This window comes from Equus asinus, chromosome 13 (genome assembly GCF_041296235.1).
Source record: "Equus asinus isolate D_3611 breed Donkey chromosome 13, EquAss-T2T_v2, whole genome shotgun sequence".
NCBI classification, from domain to species: Eukaryota; Metazoa; Chordata; class Mammalia; order Perissodactyla; family Equidae; genus Equus; species Equus asinus.
Window position 1 is genome coordinate 45,614,247 of NC_091802.1, and position 19,891 is coordinate 45,634,137.

At 36.8% G+C, this 19,891-nt stretch overlaps 1 protein-coding gene across 2 annotated transcripts in view; it reads left to right on the forward strand.

The window, feature by feature from the left end:
• Positions 1-19,891, forward strand: part of EFCAB3 (EF-hand calcium binding domain 3) — a 133,443-nt gene that overhangs the window by 84,208 nt on the left and 29,344 nt on the right. Inside the window, exons 30-33 of one of the 2 annotated variants that reach the window (XM_044745526.2) lie at positions 1,377-1,481; positions 7,412-7,465; positions 10,604-10,657; positions 19,462-19,552. In XM_044745526.2, the coding sequence (XP_044601461.2) occupies positions 1,377-1,481; positions 7,412-7,465; positions 10,604-10,657; positions 19,462-19,552 (304 nt within the window). Of the gene's footprint in view, positions 1-1,376; positions 1,482-7,411; positions 7,466-10,603; positions 10,658-18,179; positions 18,339-19,461; positions 19,553-19,891 lie in introns of those variants that run through there. The other variant, XM_044745530.2, reaches the window with a different exon arrangement.

Below are 19,891 nucleotides of genomic sequence, written 5' to 3' on the forward strand. Positions count from 1 at the left end.
AATAGCATCTTAATACTTTGCAATTGGTGGAGAAAAATATTTCCCCTTCATAAATGTATAAATTCTTTCATATTATACATGTTCTACTTTTTCGGATGCTGCTGAACTGGGGTAAACAATACTTAATCTGTGTTTTTATATCAAAACCCATAATATTCCCTGAAATTTTCCCCAAAAGAATTCTTCAACATAATAATCAATAATATCAAGAGCCACAGAACTCTTCCTTTTCTCCACTAACCCCACTCATAGTAATTTATCCTCTGGAAATAATTTAATTGAATAAAAGAAAAAAATCTCTGCCTAAAGACCTTCAGAGAAATTTGAAACAGCCTAAATATCTAACAATATGGGAATTACTACATAAACCATGGTATGTCAGCCTAATGGGATACCCTGTGTTGAAATACTAACCATAAAGATTGTGTGGCAACTTGGAAACATGTTCATAAAGTAATAACATTAGTTGAGAAAAGTAGAATACAGAATTGCATGTATATTAGATTTCCACATTATAAAACTAGAGTCTTACTGTCAAAGACCAGAAATGGAATATGAAAAACTAAAAATGGTTTTTGTGGTAGAGTGGTGGAATTATATTCTTCCCTTTTTATATTAATCTTTAATGTTGTTACATTATTTTTACAATGAATGAGGAAAAATTACTTCTGACTGTGTTGGGATGAATAAAATTCTTGGAAGGCATAGTGACTGGAGAAGCAAACTACAGGCAAATATTTTTTATTTATTTTTTTGAAGGGAAAGATTCGCCCTGAGCTAAAATCTGTTTCCAATCTCCCACTTTTTTTTCCAATTTTTTAATTTTTTTCCCTCCCCAGAGCCCCAGTGCATGGTTGTACATCCTAATTCTAAGTCGTTCTGGTACTTACTATGTGAGCTGCTGCCACAGCATGGCAACTGACAGACAGGTGGTGTGGTTCCACAACCAGGAAGCAAACCTGGGCCACCGAAGTAGTGAGCACTGAACTTTAACCACTAGGCCATCAGGGCTGGCTCACAAATATTTTTTAAATAAATAAAAATAAAAATTTAAAAACTAGTCTATAAAAAAAAATCTGAATTTTCAGGTGGTGTAGGAGGAAGAAAAAAAATAAAACCAAATCCCTACCTGTAGCTTAATTTGTTATGGATTTTGCAATAACCCACGGGTCAATTCCTAACCCATGGTGTACTTTCTTCTTTTTTAGCCACCTTCTGACCCTGAACCAGAATTAAAGGCACAGGACTTTTTTCTTACCCTCCTGTTAATTCTGGGTGTATGTGGGCAATGGTATATATAAGTCCAGATAGTGTTTTTCATCCTTTGTAGATAGTTCTATAATATTTTTTGCAATTTATTTCTCCCCTTTTCTAAGGAGAGGTAATTGAAATCCAGGACTTAGACAACTTTCTAGCAAGTGAAGGGTTTGAGCTCACAAAAGAAGAAATGAAGGAGCTGATGCCTCATTTGACATTTACTGGTGAGGTTTTTAAACATTCTGTTGTCTTCCTTGAAGTGTGTCTTTGTTGTCTTGTATATAAGATCCTCTGAAATGATCCTTTGTATCACCTAGAACAATGCTCCTCAAACTTGAATGTGCATATGAATCACCTGCACATCTTGTTAAAATGCAGATTGTATTCAGGTCTGGAATGGAGCCTGAGAGATTCCATTCATTTCTAACAAGCTCCTAGATGATGCCAATGCTGCTGGTCCATCTTTGCCTATCAAGGACCTAAAAGATGAAGAAATGATCCGTTAAAGTTGTACCTGACCTTTCATTTCTTAAGTCACAAGTACAACCAATATGTTAATTTGTGCCTGAGGGCATGATTCTAGCCCAAAAATAAGAAGGAAAAATATTAGAGTAATTGAAATTAGAAAGTAAAAATGAGTCTTAGGGAGAGACACACAGGAAGCAGGAGGAGTTGGGGGTTGATTGATTGATTTGTTTGCTTATTGAGATTTTTATTATTGCTTATTGAGTCTGGTTACATGACTTACCTGCTGGCTTTTGTGTTATACAACTACTTTAGATTAGTCTTTTTTATTTCTACTACTTTCTTTGTTGTTCTGATACAAAAAACAAAAAACATGATCTAGGAGCATTTGGGGAGTAGCACTTCTTACTATAATGCTTCAGTGATGTTGCTAGATAGCTTCTGTGCAGTTCTGGCCTTGAATTTAAAAACTGTATATTGATTTATTCAACCAACAAATATTTATTGATCATTGAATATGACCAGGCACTATTCTAGGTACTAGGAATAGAAGAATGAAGAAGGGAGCACATATTTGGATTTCTCTAAGCCCAACTGAAAGTAGGAAATAAAACACTGCACCATTATGTTTCTAAAATCATGGTTTTAAAATTTTAACACCTATTCATTGCAAACATCTCCATCTTCTATTCTCTCCAGTTTATCATTTCTTCCTATTCACCCACACTCTATTCCTCTCCTCTCTTTAGTTGAAGAGATTCTTTCCAAACCTTCTAAATCCATTGTTCTTGAGCTGATCATCTCCCACTTTTTCAAGAATTATTTTAATTGAGATATAATTAACATATATTAGTTTCAGGTGTAATAATGATTTGATATTGGTATAAAAATTATTTTTCATAATTCCTTTCTGACACATTCAATTCCATCTATTATTCTCTACTCTGCTATAAAGAAGCACATACTTCTCCACTCCTTTTAAAAACTAACCTTCACTTGGCTCTTCTGCCTTTCTTTTTGTGTGTGTGCTGAGGAAGATTCGCCCTGAGCTAACATCTGTGCCAATCTTCCTCTATTTTGTATGTGAGTTGCTGCCACAGCGTGGCCACCAACAAGTGGTCTAGGTCCGTGCCTGGGAACTGAACCTGGGTCCCTGAAGTGGAGTGCACCAAACTTAACCACTAAGTGACAGGTCTGGCCCCTCTTCTGCCTTCTAATTATGATCATCCATCCCTCATTTCTCTCTCAGCCCCCTTTTTAATTGGTCCATAGGTGTTGATTCTGCTTCCTCACTCTATATTCTCTCTTTGAATCCTTGCAATTTACTTCCCTACTCACATAGTCCCCAGTTCCACTGAAACAGTTCTCAGAATCAGAAATCACCAATGATTTCCTTTGCCAGCCTCACTTATTCTAGCTCCCTAATGTGGGAACAATCCAAGGTTTATTTCTCAGTCTTCTCAGTTTTAATTCCTTCCCTCCCTTGTTTATATCACTTCCTGATCATTGCTTCAGCTATCAACTCTCCATGGTAGCAGTTCTCAAATCATAGTCCAGTGATGCCTCTCTCTTTCAGGAAGTCCCTCAGATCCAAATTATTATTAAAATAACACTAAGACATTATTTTCCTTTATCACTCACAAATGTACAGTAGCATTTTTCATAAGCTACATGACATAGCCACACATGACATGTCTGAAAAAGCTATTAAAATATTTCTTTTCCAACTACATAACTCTATGAGGCCAGATTTTCTTCAACCGAAAAAACATATCACAGTAAATTGAATGCAGAAACAGACTGAGAATAGCAGTTGTATTCTATTAAGCCAGACATTAAAGAGATTTGCAAAAATGTAAAACAATGCTGTCTTAGCTTGAGCTGCTATCATAGAAATACCAAAGACTGGGTGGCTTATAAATAACAGAAATTTATTTCTCAAGCTCTGGAGGCTGGAAGTCCAAGGTCAGGGTGCCAGCAGGTTTGAGTTCTGGTGAAAGCCCCCTTCTGGGCTGCAGCTTGTCAACCTTCCACTGTATCCTCACATGGTGGAGAACAGAGAGCATCTAGCTGCAGACTTTCTCCTGGCTCATAAGGCACTAATCCCATCATGGGGCTCCGCCCTGCAACTTCATCTAATCCTAATCACCTCCCAAAGGCCCCACCTCCTGATAGCACCACATTGGGAATAGGATTGCAGCATAATGAATTTTGAGGGGACACAAACATTCAGCCAATAATACTACCTTTCCCACTAAATTTTTCTGGAAAATTGATTTATATTTTTCATTTTCAATTGATACATATTTTTCATTAAAAAGTATATTAACATGTACTGGGTTTATTATTGCTATCTTAAAATGAATTAATAAATATCTTTTAAATTTCTGAGTTTTAATCTCTGATATGGTCATTATCCATAGCTATAACCCAAATAAACCTCTTGGAGGGCCTCAAAAATTTTTAAGAATGTAAAGAAATCTTGAGACCAAAATGTTTGAGAACCTTTGCTTTCTGGATTATTCTTTGTCACTTCTGTGTTTCCTGCTGCCTGCTAGATATTTCTTCCTTAACTTTTTTTGCAGAAGAGTGAACTTTTCCTTAAACATCAGATGCACACAGTTGAGTTATCAAACTCCTCATTTATGGCACACTATCATCAATGGTCCATGCAAGGACCCTTTGTTTTTATTTTATTATTTTCACTTTTACTTCCTATTTCCACTCCTATATCCTTCCTCCCTTTATAGGTACCTTCTCTATTATGTCTAATATATGTCCTTCCAACCCACCTTCCTCATGTTTATTTAGATATATGTGTATCCCTTTAAAAATTCAATGTGCGTGATATTTAATTTACTTAAATGGTATTGTGCTATAAAACTCATTCTATTTTTTTCACTCAACATTATTTTTTAACAGCTTTATTGAAATATAGTTCAAGTACCATATAGTTCATCCATTTAAAGTGTACAGTTCAATGGTTTTTAGTATTCACAGATATGTGCAACTATCACCACAGTCATTCTAGAACATTTTCATCAGCTGAAAAAGAAACCCAGTACCCTTTAGCTATCACTCCCTATCCCCCCAGCCCTAAGAAATCATTAATCTATACTCTGTGTCTATAGCTTTGGCTTTTCTGGACATTTCATATAAATGGAATCATACAGTATTTGATCTGTTGTGATTGGCTTCTCTCGGCATGTTTTCAAGATTCACCCATGTTGCAGCATGTATCAGTACTTCATTCCTTTTAATGGCCAAACAATACTCTGTTGTATGGATATATCACATTTTGTTTATTCATTCATCAGTTGATGGTCATTTGGATTGTTTCCACCTTTTGCTATTAGGAATAACACTGCTATAAACATTTGTTTGCAACTTTTTGTGTGGACATATGTTTTCATTTCTCTTGGGTATGTACCTAGGGGTGGAATTGCTAGGTCATACGGTAACTCTATGTTTAACCATTTGAGGAACTGCCAGAATTTCCCAAAGTGGCTGCATCATTTTGCATCCCCAATGTATAAAGGTTCTGATTTCTCCACATCCTCAGCAACACTTGTTACTATCTGACTTTTTTTTTTAAAGATTTTATTTTTCCTTTTTCTCCCAAAGCCCCCCAGAACATAGTTGTGTATTTTTAGTTGTGGGTCCTTGTAGTTGTGGCATGTGGGACACTGCCTCAGCATGGCTTGATGAGCAGTGCCATGTCCACACCCAGGGTCCAAACCGGCGAAACCCTGGGCCGCTGAAGCAGAAGGCATAAACTTAACTACTCGGCCACGGGGCGGCTCCACTATCTGACTTTTTGATTCTAGCCATCCTAGTGGGTGTGAATCAATGCTATGTTTTTGAGATTTACCCATGTTTCTATAAATCAATCTAATTCTGGTTGCTACATAGTAACCCTTCAATTCAATTACCATAATTTACCTATCCACTGCCCCAGTGATGGACATCAAAGTTGCCAATATTTCATTTTCTTATTCTACTACTACTCCTACTAACTATATGGTTTTATCTTTCACCTTTAGGTCTTTAATCCCTCTGCACATCACCTCTGTGCATGGTGAGATAGGGATCTAACTTGTTTCTTCATATAGCAAACAATTTTCCCAACACTGAACTGATCTGTGATACTACCATGTGGGGAAACCCAGCATCTCTCTAATATCTAGGGACCCTTGCGTAGGTTAGGCAGAACATATATTTCTCCTACCAATGGTTCCGATTTTCTACTTTGAATCACCAGTCTCTGCTTTGCATTCCTTCTGCTATGCTGCTGTCATTTTATATTCTGTTACTCCACTGGACACTGCCTAATTCCATCATTTCTCAACTCAAGTCTGGGTGGGTAGCTTATTTTACTGAATTGCTTAAATTTGAATAATAGATGTGCTTATTCTTATAGGTTTTGCCACCATTCCTACCTTAGGAGAATTTTCATTTTTGTTTCTGTTCCTCAAGTTCCAGCCTCCCACTTTGTGGCTGGGAGGCAACATTAGAGAGAAATACGTTCACAGTTTTGGAGAGAGGTAGGGAGAAAGAGATGTATGCTGTTAGTCTCGAAATAAAAGTGTGTAATATTTTATAGAAGTAAAAAATTACTTCCTTATCAGAATTCTTAAGAGTGCCACCCAGGGTTCCCTTCTGCCCCTTATCCTACTTGGTTTCATCATAGAAGAAACATTCTGTCCCACCTGTCTCACAGCTGCTCTTCTTCTCGCTTGCTCTATACTCCTTTCTCTTGCAAGTGTTATTCTGGCCTAGATATGTATTTAAATCTCTGGGTTTCTCATGCATTTACATTAACTTCTCAAGTATCAACCACTCTCTTCCTATTTTTCTGGTCCTGGTCCCATCAGTATCTTCTAGTACTCAGACTGATCCCCCTTTGCTCTCTTCCTTAGGTCAAACTTATACTATCTCCCAATAAATTGTTTAAGTCATTAAAGGAAGACATCCTGTGTGCTAGGCTCTGTACCAAGTGCTAAGGACACAAAAATGAATGAGTCACAGCCCTTGTCCTCAAAGAGCTTATGGTCCAACAGAGGAGGTGGGCACATAAACAAAATAATTTTGATATAATGTGATAAATGTATGCAGAAGGTGCTAAGCGAGCATTTAGCCAAGACTGGGGTTTCCTGGAGAAGACCCAAAGCTGAACAGGTATGGGAAGATCGTCATTCTCTGCATCCTCAGTAGTGACAAGCATACCACCTCAAATGCATTGGTTCTCAAGAAATACTTGTTAGAACCAAAAACAGAACAAGTCCTTCTCTCCCTATTCCAACTCTGAGCATTTGCCAACATAGTCTCTTCATATCTTTTTTTTTTTCATGTCATTGATCTGATTTTGGAAAAGATGCTGCAGATTTGAGTCCTGGTTCTTTTTGTAATATCCCTTTCCCATGTGTCACTTTTGGAGTGAAACACAGAAAAGAAGAACTGCATTAAAGAAGTAGAGAGATTTGTCTGACCGAAAGATCTATTCTTTCTTCCATCATACTAACCTGAGAGAAAAATGAATCTGATTCCAAAGGAAACCAGTGTCTCCAGTTCTTCTAACTCATGGAAGAAATTCTAGCCTGCCATGCCATTTTAATAATTTCACAACTTTCATCAATTTTTATGAGTTCTTATGTGATTGCCTCTGTACCTGACTCGAAATGTTTTGCAGGAAATGGAAAGGTTAAAGTGCATTCAATAATGGAGGTCCTAAAGAACTTTAAACGTGAGTCAACATTTTTGATACAATATAAAATTGATAATCTATGTATTTATTTTTATGTGTTTTCTTGGTTATAAAAGTAATACATGTTCATTATAGAAAATTTCTATATTCAAAAAATGAAAGAATGGAAAAGAAAAATGTTAATAATTCTTAATTCTATAACCCAATTATTATCTAGAATTTTATCACCCACAGTTTTTTTCCTTATGCATACACAATTTTTGTTCATTTAGCTGTCAAGTCCCATTTTCAAGGTACTTTTCCATTTTCTTAGTAATATTAAAATCTTACCTATTGATAGGTATTTCTAATGACCTAAAATTCCTTTTTGGATGCCTCTGAAATTTAATACATAATCTCAGCCCTTTTTGTTTGCAGCCCTCTTATCATACTTACATCTAAAATAAGTTTCCCAGTGCCAAACTGCTATGTTCTATACTTAAAATAGAAAAGAACGATTGGAAGGTTTGAAAATTATGCTGTGAAAATGATCAGTAGAGGCAAGATAAAACTTGTCCTCTTCCCACACACACAACAACCTCAATCTGTACTTCATTCTTAAGTCATTTTGATTTGCTCTCTGCACCAGCATTTTTCAACAAGTACGATAAAAAAAAATTGATGTGTCATTGCAAGCCTGATTGTGTTTCAAAAAGAAGAACTTAAGGGAAAAAAAGAATAATTTAAGGTACTTTATGCAAGTATCTACAAAATGAATCTTAATAAGAGAAGATAAATTTAAATTATGGGTACCCACACTTAACATTTCTGAGTGAGTTCTGTTGTATTTTATTATTTGTAAAAGAAAAAAGATCTCTTTAAATAGATCCATTCTATTGCTGCTTCTGTTGCTGGTACCTGAAAACTTTCAGAAATATCTGCTTGCTTTTAACCCCAGCATTTAAAATCATGCTGCTGAATTTAAGGATACTGGAAGATCAGTGCTCATCAGCATGCGTTTATTGAGTACCCAGGCATTGTAAAAAGAAAAAAATTCAACAATGAAAAAGAGACAAGCAAAGTTCCTGCTCTCAGCAAGCCTTAGTTTTTGAGTACACAGTATGTGCTCAATAAATGCTTATTGCTTGACTAAGAGGTTCTAGTCTCCTGCTTTCAGATAATTCAAGCAGCCATACTGAGGTCATTCTTGAGATAACCCCCCAAGTCTGGGCCACTCAGAAGAAACAGTGATGTAAAACTAGTGACCCCAGAACACATAAGTGAGTGACTCAAATCAGAATGGATTGTCAGAAATCATTTACAGTGCTGAGGAAGCACAGTTCCACAGTCCTCTCTGCTTATTTTCCCATCATTCCTCTTTCTCCTTTTCCATTTCTTCTTTTTCTCTATTTTTATCTTCTCCAAACTTCTATTAATAGATTATTTTTCTTTCACTGCTGCTCCCCCTTGTTTTCCTGGTGGTGTTGCTTTTTTGTTTTTTCTTTTCCTTCCAGCCTCTATCAAACATGCATTTCACCTGCCTACCCTGTTCACCCACTTGTTTTCCTCACTATCCAAGCCCTACTCCACTTGCTGCCACCAAAGTATATTTTAAAGAAAATTTAAACATTTAAAAGTATGTTTCATAATTTTAAAAATTTTCAAACAGTTGTGTCTATTCCATAAATTCACCAAATAATACTCAATTTCCACTTAAGTTTTCTTTATAGATATAGGTGTTAAGGGAACAAATTTTATTTCTGAATTCTGTATGGACATTTTTTCATGCATCCAAAGATGTACTACTATGATTTAAGTTTTCACACTCAAATTTCAGATGACTAAACATAGTCATTCTTTAGACAATGACATTTTTCACACTTAATTATCTTTTTTCCCCAATTTGCATTTCACCATTTCTATTTTCCTAAGGAATAAAGGTGGATTTCAGTTACCTACGCACAATAACATGAAAATAACACTTCTATATTAGCAACTTCAAGACCTGCTAATATTTATGTCATTTGATGATGAACATTCAAAATTCCGCTCTGGCCTTCAATGGTACTTGGGTTGTGGGGTTCTATGTCAGAATTTCTAAAACCACACTTATTAATGATACAGAGAAACTCTAATATACATTTATAAAAACCTACCATGTAAAAATAAAGTCTGCCACTTGTCAGGAAAAGAAATTTTCCAAGTCACATTCCAGACCAGAGTGGGGTCACATGCAGTATCCAAGAATGGCCTAGGATGCCTCCAGCCAACTAATGTCTAGGCAGGGGGAAGAGCCAAGCAATAGGGAAGAGGAAAAGAATGACAGAGAGAGAGGACAAATAAAAGGTGATAGGTTTTTCTTAATTCTACAAGTTATGCATTATGTGCTAGTAATAATCTCTCCCCTCCCATAAAAAAAATACATCTACTTTGTGTGCATTGCTTTCTGCATGATTCATTACCCTGGATAGCCTTCACAGCCTAAAGGTACCACCAGAAATTTTCCATGTTTCCATAATCTGCCACTGATCTTTTTTGATATTAAAATAGTACATTATTGGCTTTATCTGGCCAAACCAAACCACACTTAGGGAACTGAGCCATTATATCCAGCACTTTTCTCCTGAGAATTAATCTCCTCATGTTTAAAAGACCAAACTACCCCTCATTTTGAGAGAAAAAAAGAAAAAGAGTTGAATCAGTACTATCAAGGTATTCGTTTGGTTGTTGTTCTGGCTGTGGGGTGGCATGAGGGGAGATTTTATAGTTAATATTGTACCACACATTTCACAGGATTCACCAGAAAGAAATATCTATACCATTAATAGGTATATAGTCAACAGTTTATACCCAAAGCACTAATGAAAATTAAAAGAGTAGCAGATCATCCTTCTCTTGAGTCAACAGGTTTTCAAAGTCACTTCACATTTTTACATCCTAAAAGATGGTAAATAAATAGTCTTGACTTCCATGCTGACTCTATAATGCTTTTTAAATTTTTTTTGGAGTTTGATACATTAAGGCACCAAAAGAAGCAATATGAATTAAGATGTATATCACATATAATTGACATTTTCCTCAGTTTTCCTCATCTGAGGAAAAATTAAGATAAAACTATATTTCCCTACTCTATTTTTCATAACTTTAGAAACTGACATATATGTAATAATTTTTATATATCTTAATCTTGTCTTTAAGCAAAAAGAATGGGGCCTCTACATAAGTTGATGAAAACTGCAAATGATAATAAAGGTGAGTGTTAAATCTGATAGGAAAGCATTGTAATGAGGGGGTTTAATATTTTGATTTTTGTGTGTGTGTGAGGAAGATTGGCCCTGAGCTAAGAACTGTTGCCAGTCTTCCTCTTTTTTTTCCTACCCAAAGCCCCAGCACCTAGTTGTATATCCTAGTTACAAGTCATTCTAGCTCTTCTATATGGGATGCCACCACAGCATGGCTTAATGAGCAGCGCATAGGTCTGCAACCAGGACCTGAACCAGCAAACCCCGGGCCACTCAAGTGGAGTGCATGAACTTAACCACTAAGCCATGGGGCCAGCCCCCTGACTGACATTTTTAATCTCATAGTTATTTTCCCTAAGGGTTTTGTCAATTACTATCCTCTATCTACTTGTTGATAGGTGACTGAACACCTCTCTCCAATTGTTTTCCTGAGTTCCTTTAGCCTTTGTAGTCTACACCACACTGCATCACATGTGATTATCAGGTATTTTATATTGTTTTTCTAATGGATTCAGTTGTGATGAATTATTTATCTATAATTACATTATAACCTATTTGGTGCAATTTACAGTGCAATTACACAAAGCAGGTGTTCCTATCTCTGTCACTAAAGATATTAATTCAGCTCACTGGGCTTTAGTATCCTTATCAATAAAATGAAAAGGGTGAATTAGACTAATGATTTATTAGTTCTCTTTCAGCTTTAAAATTCTAGGACTAACCTTTGCAGTTGAAAAGACATTATCAAGAAAGTGAAAGACAACCCACAAAATAGGAGAAAGTATTTGTAAATGATATATCTGATAAAGGTCTAGTATCCGAAACATATGAAGAACGCTTATAACTCAACAATAAAAAGACAAATAACCCAAATTTAAAAATGAGCAAAGGACCTAAATAGACATTTCTTAAAAGAAGATATAAAAATGACTAATAAGCACATAAAAAGATGTTCAGCATTATTAGTCATTAGAGAAAGGCAAATCAAAACCATGAGACACCACTTCACACCCACTAGGATGACTATAATGAAAAAGACAGTAACAAGTGATGATGCGGATGTGGAGAAATTGGAGTCCTCATACACTGCTGTTGGGAATGTAAAATGGTGCAGCTGCTGTGGAAAACAGTTTGGCAGTCCCCAAAATGTGAAACATGAGCCAGCAATTCCACTCCGAGGGATATACTCAAGAGAAATGAAAACATGTCCACACAAGAACTTGGACAGGAATGCTCATAGCAGCATGATCATAATAGTCAAAAAGTGAAGACAGGGGCTCCCTGAGGCATAGTGGTTAAGTTCAGCACATTCCGCTTTGGCGGCCCAGGTTCACGAGTGTGAATCCCAAGTGTAGACCTACACCTGCCATGCACTTATATATGGCAACCCACATATAAACTGGAGAAAGACTGGTACAGATGTTAGCTCAGGGCTAATATTCCTCAGCAAAAATAAATAAATAAATAAAAAGGCCATCATCAGTCATCAGCCATCGTCCATCATCAGTTGATGAATGGATAAACAAAATCTGGTATATACATACAGTGGAATATTATTCAGCCATAAAAAGGAATGAAGTACTGATCCATGCTACAGCATGGATGAACCTTGAAAACTTTATGCTAAGTGAAAGAAGCCACTTATTATATAATTCTACTTATATTAAATGTCCAGAATAGGCAAATCCAGAGACAGAAGATAGATTAGTGGGTGCTACAAGGCAACCACTGTGGGAGGGGAGAATGGGGAGTGGCTGCTAGTGGGTACAGGGTTTCTTTTGGAGTGATGAAACTGTGCTGGAATTAGATAGTGGTATTGGTTGTACAACTTTGTGAATATACTAAAAACCACTGAATTGTACACTTTTTAAAGGGTGAATTTTATGGTATGTGAATTATTTTTTAATTTTTTAAAAATTCCAGGACTGACCCAAAAACATATCTGCTGAAAAAACACAAGTACTCAGAATCTGTGCCTGTTTATTTGTCAGGCTCTGTAAGTAAAAAAAAATAAACAACAGGCTGGCCCCAAACATAAGTCCCAGCCCCAAAGCACCTTCTGTCTATCCAGTGTACCAAGCTGTGGAACCCATCTTATGTCCTGGGACCATCAGCCCTATAGATAACTATCACACCAGTCCACCAATTCTAAACTACCTAGGATATACCCACAAGTAAATTAAGTGAAACCAGCCCTTCCTCTCATTTGGTTCTGGATAGATGACTATTGGTGTAGCTAAATTACAATACATGCCTACTCCCAGGGTATTTTAGTTCCTTATGTATACCACCCTATTAATTTTGATGACTTCTTTCACCACGATTTACTCACAGATTATGGAAACTTGAATTTGGATGAACCTGTCCCACTTCCCTATCAGCTACTTTAGGGTAGGCATGCTGTCTTGTAAGTCTTTTATTCTTTGTACCTAGCAGTTACTAGGTATCTGCTGAGGGGATGAATGGATGCATGCATACATTCATTTAACAATCAGTTCATGTCTACCATGTGCCAAGCATTATTCTACATGCTTGGGACAAAAATCCCTACCCTCGTGGAGCTTACTCTTTAGTGAAGAGATACACATAATAAATAAATAATAGTATGACAGATATTACAGAGAAAGTAAAGCAAGGAAAGGGGTATAGGGAATGCTGGAAGTGGGGGAAGGTAATGAAGAAAGCATTTAAGGCATTTAAGCAAAAAGCTAAGGAGGTAAGGGAGCAAGCCACGCAGAAATCTGAGGCAAGAGCACTCCATGCAGAGGGAAGATTAAGTGCAAATGCCCTCATGCAAGAACATGCTTGCAGTATTTGAGAAAGAGCAAAGAGGGCACTGTGGCTGGAAGAGAATGAGCAAGGGCAATGTAGGAGGTGGTAAGGTCACAGAGGTATGGGACAGGACTATCACATTCAGACACATAGGCTATGCAGTGCACAATTCCAGGGTTTTGCAATGAGATATCCCTTGTTAGTGGAAGGGGATGGAGCAGGTGTGGGGAGTAGCAGATCCTATAAACCTTGAAGGCTATTGTAAAGGTTAGATTTTTACCCTGCGTGGCATAGGAAACTACTGGAGGATTTGAGCAGAGACATGACGTGATCTGACTTAAGTTTTTAAAGGATTATCCTAGTTCCTGTGTGTAGAACAGACTTGGCAGGAGCAGAAGCAGGGAGACTAGTTAGGGGTCTGTGCAGTAATCTAGAGCAGGAGGTGGCGGGAGTGGTTGGATTACGTTTATATTTTGATAATGGAATCAACACTATTTCCTGATAGATATATTCTCTGATGTATCCCAGGGCCTAGAACATAATAGGCACTAAAAAAATACTATGGAATGAATGAATTGGATTAGATGTGGGATACAAAAGAAGAGGGTTGGAGCATATTCCAAGAGTTTTGGCCTGAACAGAGGCCTGGAAGGGTGGAATTGCCATTTCCGGGGATGAATAGATGAATGAATAAGTGACTGGATAAATTCTGTTATATTTGTTGAATTAGTGAAGAAAGTAATTGAAATCCATATAGATTCAAATATTATGGAGAGAGGAGAAATTAAAAATCAGAGTTTTTCGTGGTTTGCAGAACCTGGGTTAACAATTTAATATTATAACTTGCTATAAAGTTGATCCTAGGAAAATTTTCTGACATTTTGTATTGATTCTCAAGAATAAATCAGTGAGGATAAGCAGGTGTTTGTTACATATTTCTTTATATTTTCCTCTTATTGCCTATACATGTTGATTCTTGTAATACTCCTCACATCCTTGCACTCCATGACTTGCTTGGATGGTGTGGGGATAAGAGTTTACTGCTATGCATTTTCACTGTTAGTGTTCCAAAAGAACTATCCATGTTGGTGTACACTAACTTTTAAAAGTATAAGTAGTTGGTTTGCATGAGTAATAACTAAAATGGTATTGTGTAAAGGGGAGTAAGCCTTTTAATTTCTGCAAATAATTCCATTATTAATCTAGACTAATCAGGAGGGAGCAAGAGAAGCATTGGGGTTTACCGGGATTAGGCCATCCCAGAGGATTTTGCCTACCCAGGTTACCAGAGTTGAGGTAGGAAATAATAATAGTCACTTCCTTCATGCAGCCACACCCTGATGACTTCTAGGTGATGGAGGCTGAGAAAAGCCTAAGAGGAGGGAGAAATGGTGAAGCACATCTCTGACCAAAAAGGAAGGAACATCTTGCCTCTCTCCAGTCATTCTTTGAACACTTCCTATGGACAGAGCTAATGTCAGGGAAATAGAACATTCAGCCTCTGACCTCAAGGTGCTTACACTCAGTGAAAACAAAAGAGCCAGGGAGAGTAGTGAAGGGAATTTGCCTGTAAAGAAATTGATTGGCCTACACCAGCAGTATCTCTACCAGAGGTAGCTACATTGTTGGGGTTTTTTGTTTGTTTGTTTTTCTGAAAAATCCTGTTCTCATCGATCTGGTAACTGAAGGAACTGATGAGACTCTCTTCTGCTTAAGGTTCATATATATTTAACTGTAGAGGATGAATTAGGCATTACCCTAAAATATTAGGTTTTCAGAGTTCACAAATTATAAATCACATTGAGACACAACCTTTTCCCATAAAATTCCTCTTCCTCCTTTGGCAATCAGTACCATATAGGAAGAAGCCTAATACCAGATATTCTGCCCCATCTAATATTCACTTCCTTTTTATTCTTCATAAAGTCAGAAAAGAATATAAGCCTAGGCAATTCTTAGATTGATATGGTTGAATTAATTCCCACAGAGGACAGCTATATTCATGCAACATCCCTACTCAAATATCTTTAGGATTCTCCAATGCTAATTAAGTGTAGACTCTCTCAGCTTAACAATCGAGATGTACATGTGTCTACAAAAACTAGGTTAAATGAGCGACATGCTGCACATAAGAGACTAGAAAAAACGATGGGAACTGTGACAATCAGGAAACCTTAGGTTCCAGTTAAAGGGTGACAGTTGTTCTGCTCCAGCCAGTTATTGCTAAGCAGGAATGTGGGCTCTGTGTTTTCTGAGCTTTAGGTTTTTCATGAGAAGTCATAAACTGATAACTCTTAATTTATCCATGTTTTCATTTATGAAATTCAGACTTTTTTAAATGCTGTCTAAGCCAAATGAAACAGGTGGGGATTGAATTTGCAATCTCTGTTCTAATAACGAACCCCAACCGAACATACCTAATCTTTTTTGCTCCCAGATCTCGCTTCACGCAATCCTCTCCTCTAATGTGGCTGAGCTAGTCCTTGTCTCCTGACCTCCATGATTACTCTACATGCTTTTCCTCCTCTTTACTCTAGGCTGCTCTTCCCTCAGTGCTACTTGCTACATATTAAAATTCTACTTCTCCCTACACATAAGACCTAAAACTATTAAACTCTTAGAAGAAAACATAGGAGAAAAGTTTCATGACAGTGGATTTGGCAGTGATTTCTTGGATATGACACCGAAAGCCCAGGCAACATAAGTAAAAATAGATAAATTGGACTTCATAAAAATTCAAACTTCTGTGCATCAAAGGATATAATGAACAGAATGAAAAGGCAACCTATGGAATAGAAGAAAATATTTGCAAATCACATATCAGAAAAGGGGTTAATATCCAGAATATATAAAGAACTCCTACAACTCAACAACAACAACAAAAGTGATTAAAAGTGGGCAAAAGACATGAACAGACATTATTTCACAGAAGATCTCCAAATAGCCAACAAATATATGGAAAGATACTCAACATCACTAATCACTAGGGAAATGTAAATTGAAACCCCATTGAGATATCGCCTCACACTCATCAGGGTGGCTACTATCAAAAACAGAAAACAAGTATTGGTGAGGATGTGGAGAAATTAGAACGCTTGTGTTGGGGCCAGCCCAGTGGCACTGCAGTTAAGTTCGCACCTTCCACTTTGGCGGCCCGGGGTCCACCGGTTTGGATCCTGGGTGTGGACATGGCATGGCTCATCAAGTCATGCTGTGGCAGGCATCCCACATATAAAGTAGAAGAAGATGGGCACAGATGTTAGCTCAGGGCCAGTCTTCCTCAGCAAAAAGAGGAGGATTGGCAGCAGATGTTAGCTCAGGGCTGATCTTCCTCAAAAACAAAATATATATATACATATATATAGAAATATATATATATATAAATATAGAATGCTGGTGTACTGTTGGGAATATAAAATGGTAGCAACTATGGAAAACAATATTTCTTCAAAAAATTAAAAATAGAACTGCCATGTGATTCAGCAACTACACTTCTGGGTATAGATCCAAAAGATTGAAAGCAGGGTCTCAAAGAGATACTTGTACACTAATGTGTCATAGCAGCATTATTCTTAATCGCCAAAAGGTGGAAGCAACCCAAGTGTCTGACAGATAAATGGATAAATGAAATATGGTAAATATAATAGAATATTATTCAGCCTTAAAAAGGAAGGAAAATCTGACACATGCTACGACATGGATGAACCTTGAAGATACTACACTAAAAGAAATAAGCCAGTCACAAAAAGACAAACACTTATTCCACTTATATGAGGTTTCTAGACTAGTCAGATTCATAGACAGAAAGTAGAATTGTGGTTGCCAGGGATTAAGGAGAGGAGTAAATAGGAAGTTACTGTTTAATTAGTATAGAGTTTCATTTTTGCAAGATGAAAAAGTTCTGGAGATTGGTTGTACAACAATGTGAACATACTTAACAATACTGAACCATACACTAAAAAATGCTTAATAGTAAATTTTATGTTACGTGTATATTACCACAATTTAAAATAATAATTCTAAAATTCTACTTCTCAACAACCCCATCCAATAGGAGTTGCCATTATCCCCATTTCAAATATTGGTAGCCCCTAACATAGTAGGCCCTTTTAAATAATTAATTTGTAAATTAACCCTTCCCTTTCTTTCCCTTTTTTATCGCTGGCCAGAATGGGAAACAGTGTACCAAGTTTGGAAAGAATAGGAAAAAGTCAAATTATGCTCATAATAAACAAATCCTGAGAGCAGGGATAGGAAACTCCTAGAATTGCAGCCACTAAGTGAAGCCTAAAACAAATTTAGGGGGCTCAAGCTAAGCCTCGGGTGCCAGAGGTAGCTGTGCTTAGCCATGATGAAAACTAAAGTCACTCCTAACTCCTGGGCTAGAGGATTTACAGCGCCAAGAGACATGTCAGATCTTGAATATTAAAGTTTCTGATTAAAATAATCATAATCTATTCTTTAATTGCTCTTTTTAAATCACTCTTTCCAATAATACTGTAGACCACAAACCTATGAGAGTTTGATTTTTTTTGTCCCTCTTCCTAGGCTTAAATAATTAATGACATGGTTCTTAATCATCATTCAATTAAGGCAGTTGGGTAAAATCTTCTACTTGAACAAATTTCACCTCACTAATGTTTAAAATGAAAATATGTTAATACAGAATTTTTTTCAAAAACCACTTCCCCTTCCCTGAAATCCTAACAGTGTCAAAATGTTCTGATTCTGTAATTCACACCTACACCTACCCCAAGGGTGCTGAATAAACCACATTGAAAGCGCAGTTGCTCTAAAGCTGGAAGGAGCTTGTGGGTCATTCTCATCCTGGGCCTGAGCCTGAGAAGTGAATGAGGTCACAGTTGTATGATGGAACAAACCCTTTATTGGATTCTTGATCTGATTGAAGCCCAGAAGTGGTGAGTAGCACGGCTTAAAAGTAGGTAAATATCCGCATTTTGTAGGAACCTACACTGAGTCCTTTTTTTAAAATCTATTGTCTCTATGAGAGATTGAAGGTAGTTTTTTAAAGTGATGATTATTTTGAGCCATGAGGATGATTTCAGAGCACCTTTCAAGTGCCTAAATCGTTGAGCCTCTCCGGAGTTCCCAGCTCTGTGGTAGGTTTCCAGATTTTGAGCACATGTAATTGAGTTGTTTAGAAACAGCTGCTTTCCAGGCTCTGAGGCGAAGACCTGGGAAAATTGATCGAAACTCTAATCAAATATTCAGAGACTTTTTCTTCACGGTTTAATGGTATTTGATTGTCTATTATTTCTAAGTCAGCAACCTAGTATCCTTGGCAGTGAACCACCTGATACACTCTACATTTTGAAAAGATAATTGGAGAGATAAAACCAACAATAAAAGGAGGAAGCCATACCAACCCAGCTTCTGGTCCACAGGCCCTGATTCTCAAACTATACAGAAGTGGAAAGGACTAGGGAGGCTATAGGCATTGAGAGTCCCTTCAGGAAGGTCTAGGGTAGCAAAAGAGCATTGCATCCACCTCCATTTCTACTTTTAAGAATGACCAGTAGGTTCATAAGAACTGACATGGCAGGGGTGGACCTCCCAGAAGGAAACCCTGGGAAAATCTACTCACTACCAAGCAGGTATTCAAGATATAAACAATTAGGTAAATACTTTAGAAATACTATAGCATTTTATTCTCTGTCAATTATGACATGAAATGTTTTACTGATTTCAAAAATAAATTTTATCTTTAAGTAAATTTTTCTAAATATTTCTAGGATGCTTTATCTGTGTCACATGGTACTATTTATTTTTATACAGGATCAGAATGACACTATTTGAAGGAGGAGCAATGGCAAGAAATTTTGCTTAGAGATTTTGGGACAGTGAAGGGTCTCTTCCACATGGCCTTCCAACTTTCCACATACCTCTAACTTGAATTTGCACATATTACCATTCCTTGAGGCCTTGAACTTCAAACTCTAGGTCTTGAGCTGGGAAAGGTAAAAAAGAATATAGAGAAATTAATCTGTGATTTGATCCTTAATTGTATCTTCTGAATTCCAGATAGAGTTACTGGCCACATGGCAGTTTCTGACATTAAATCAAAACTTAAGCTGAATCCTCTAACAAAAGTACCCAGCTACTATGGCAAAAGGTAAGTAATGAATGTATTAAGGTGCTAAATATATTAAGATAAAGAGTTATTAAGATGAATATATTAAATACTCATAAAGGCTATGATGAAACAAGTTAGAATTCTCTTCTAGTATCTATTCTATGACAAATTTAGTTATAAAGCAAAACATAAGAATTGAAGATTTTTTATGAAAATAAAAAAATATATATCCTTTTGATTAGAAACAAAGAGTCCTCCTTCCTGTTCTCCCAAATGAGAGGCTATTTTTGTGTGAGGGGACAGAATACCCTAGAGGGCTTAAGAAGTTGTCAGTTATACATTAAGATATTATGAGTGCCAGTTTAAAGGAGAATCCAT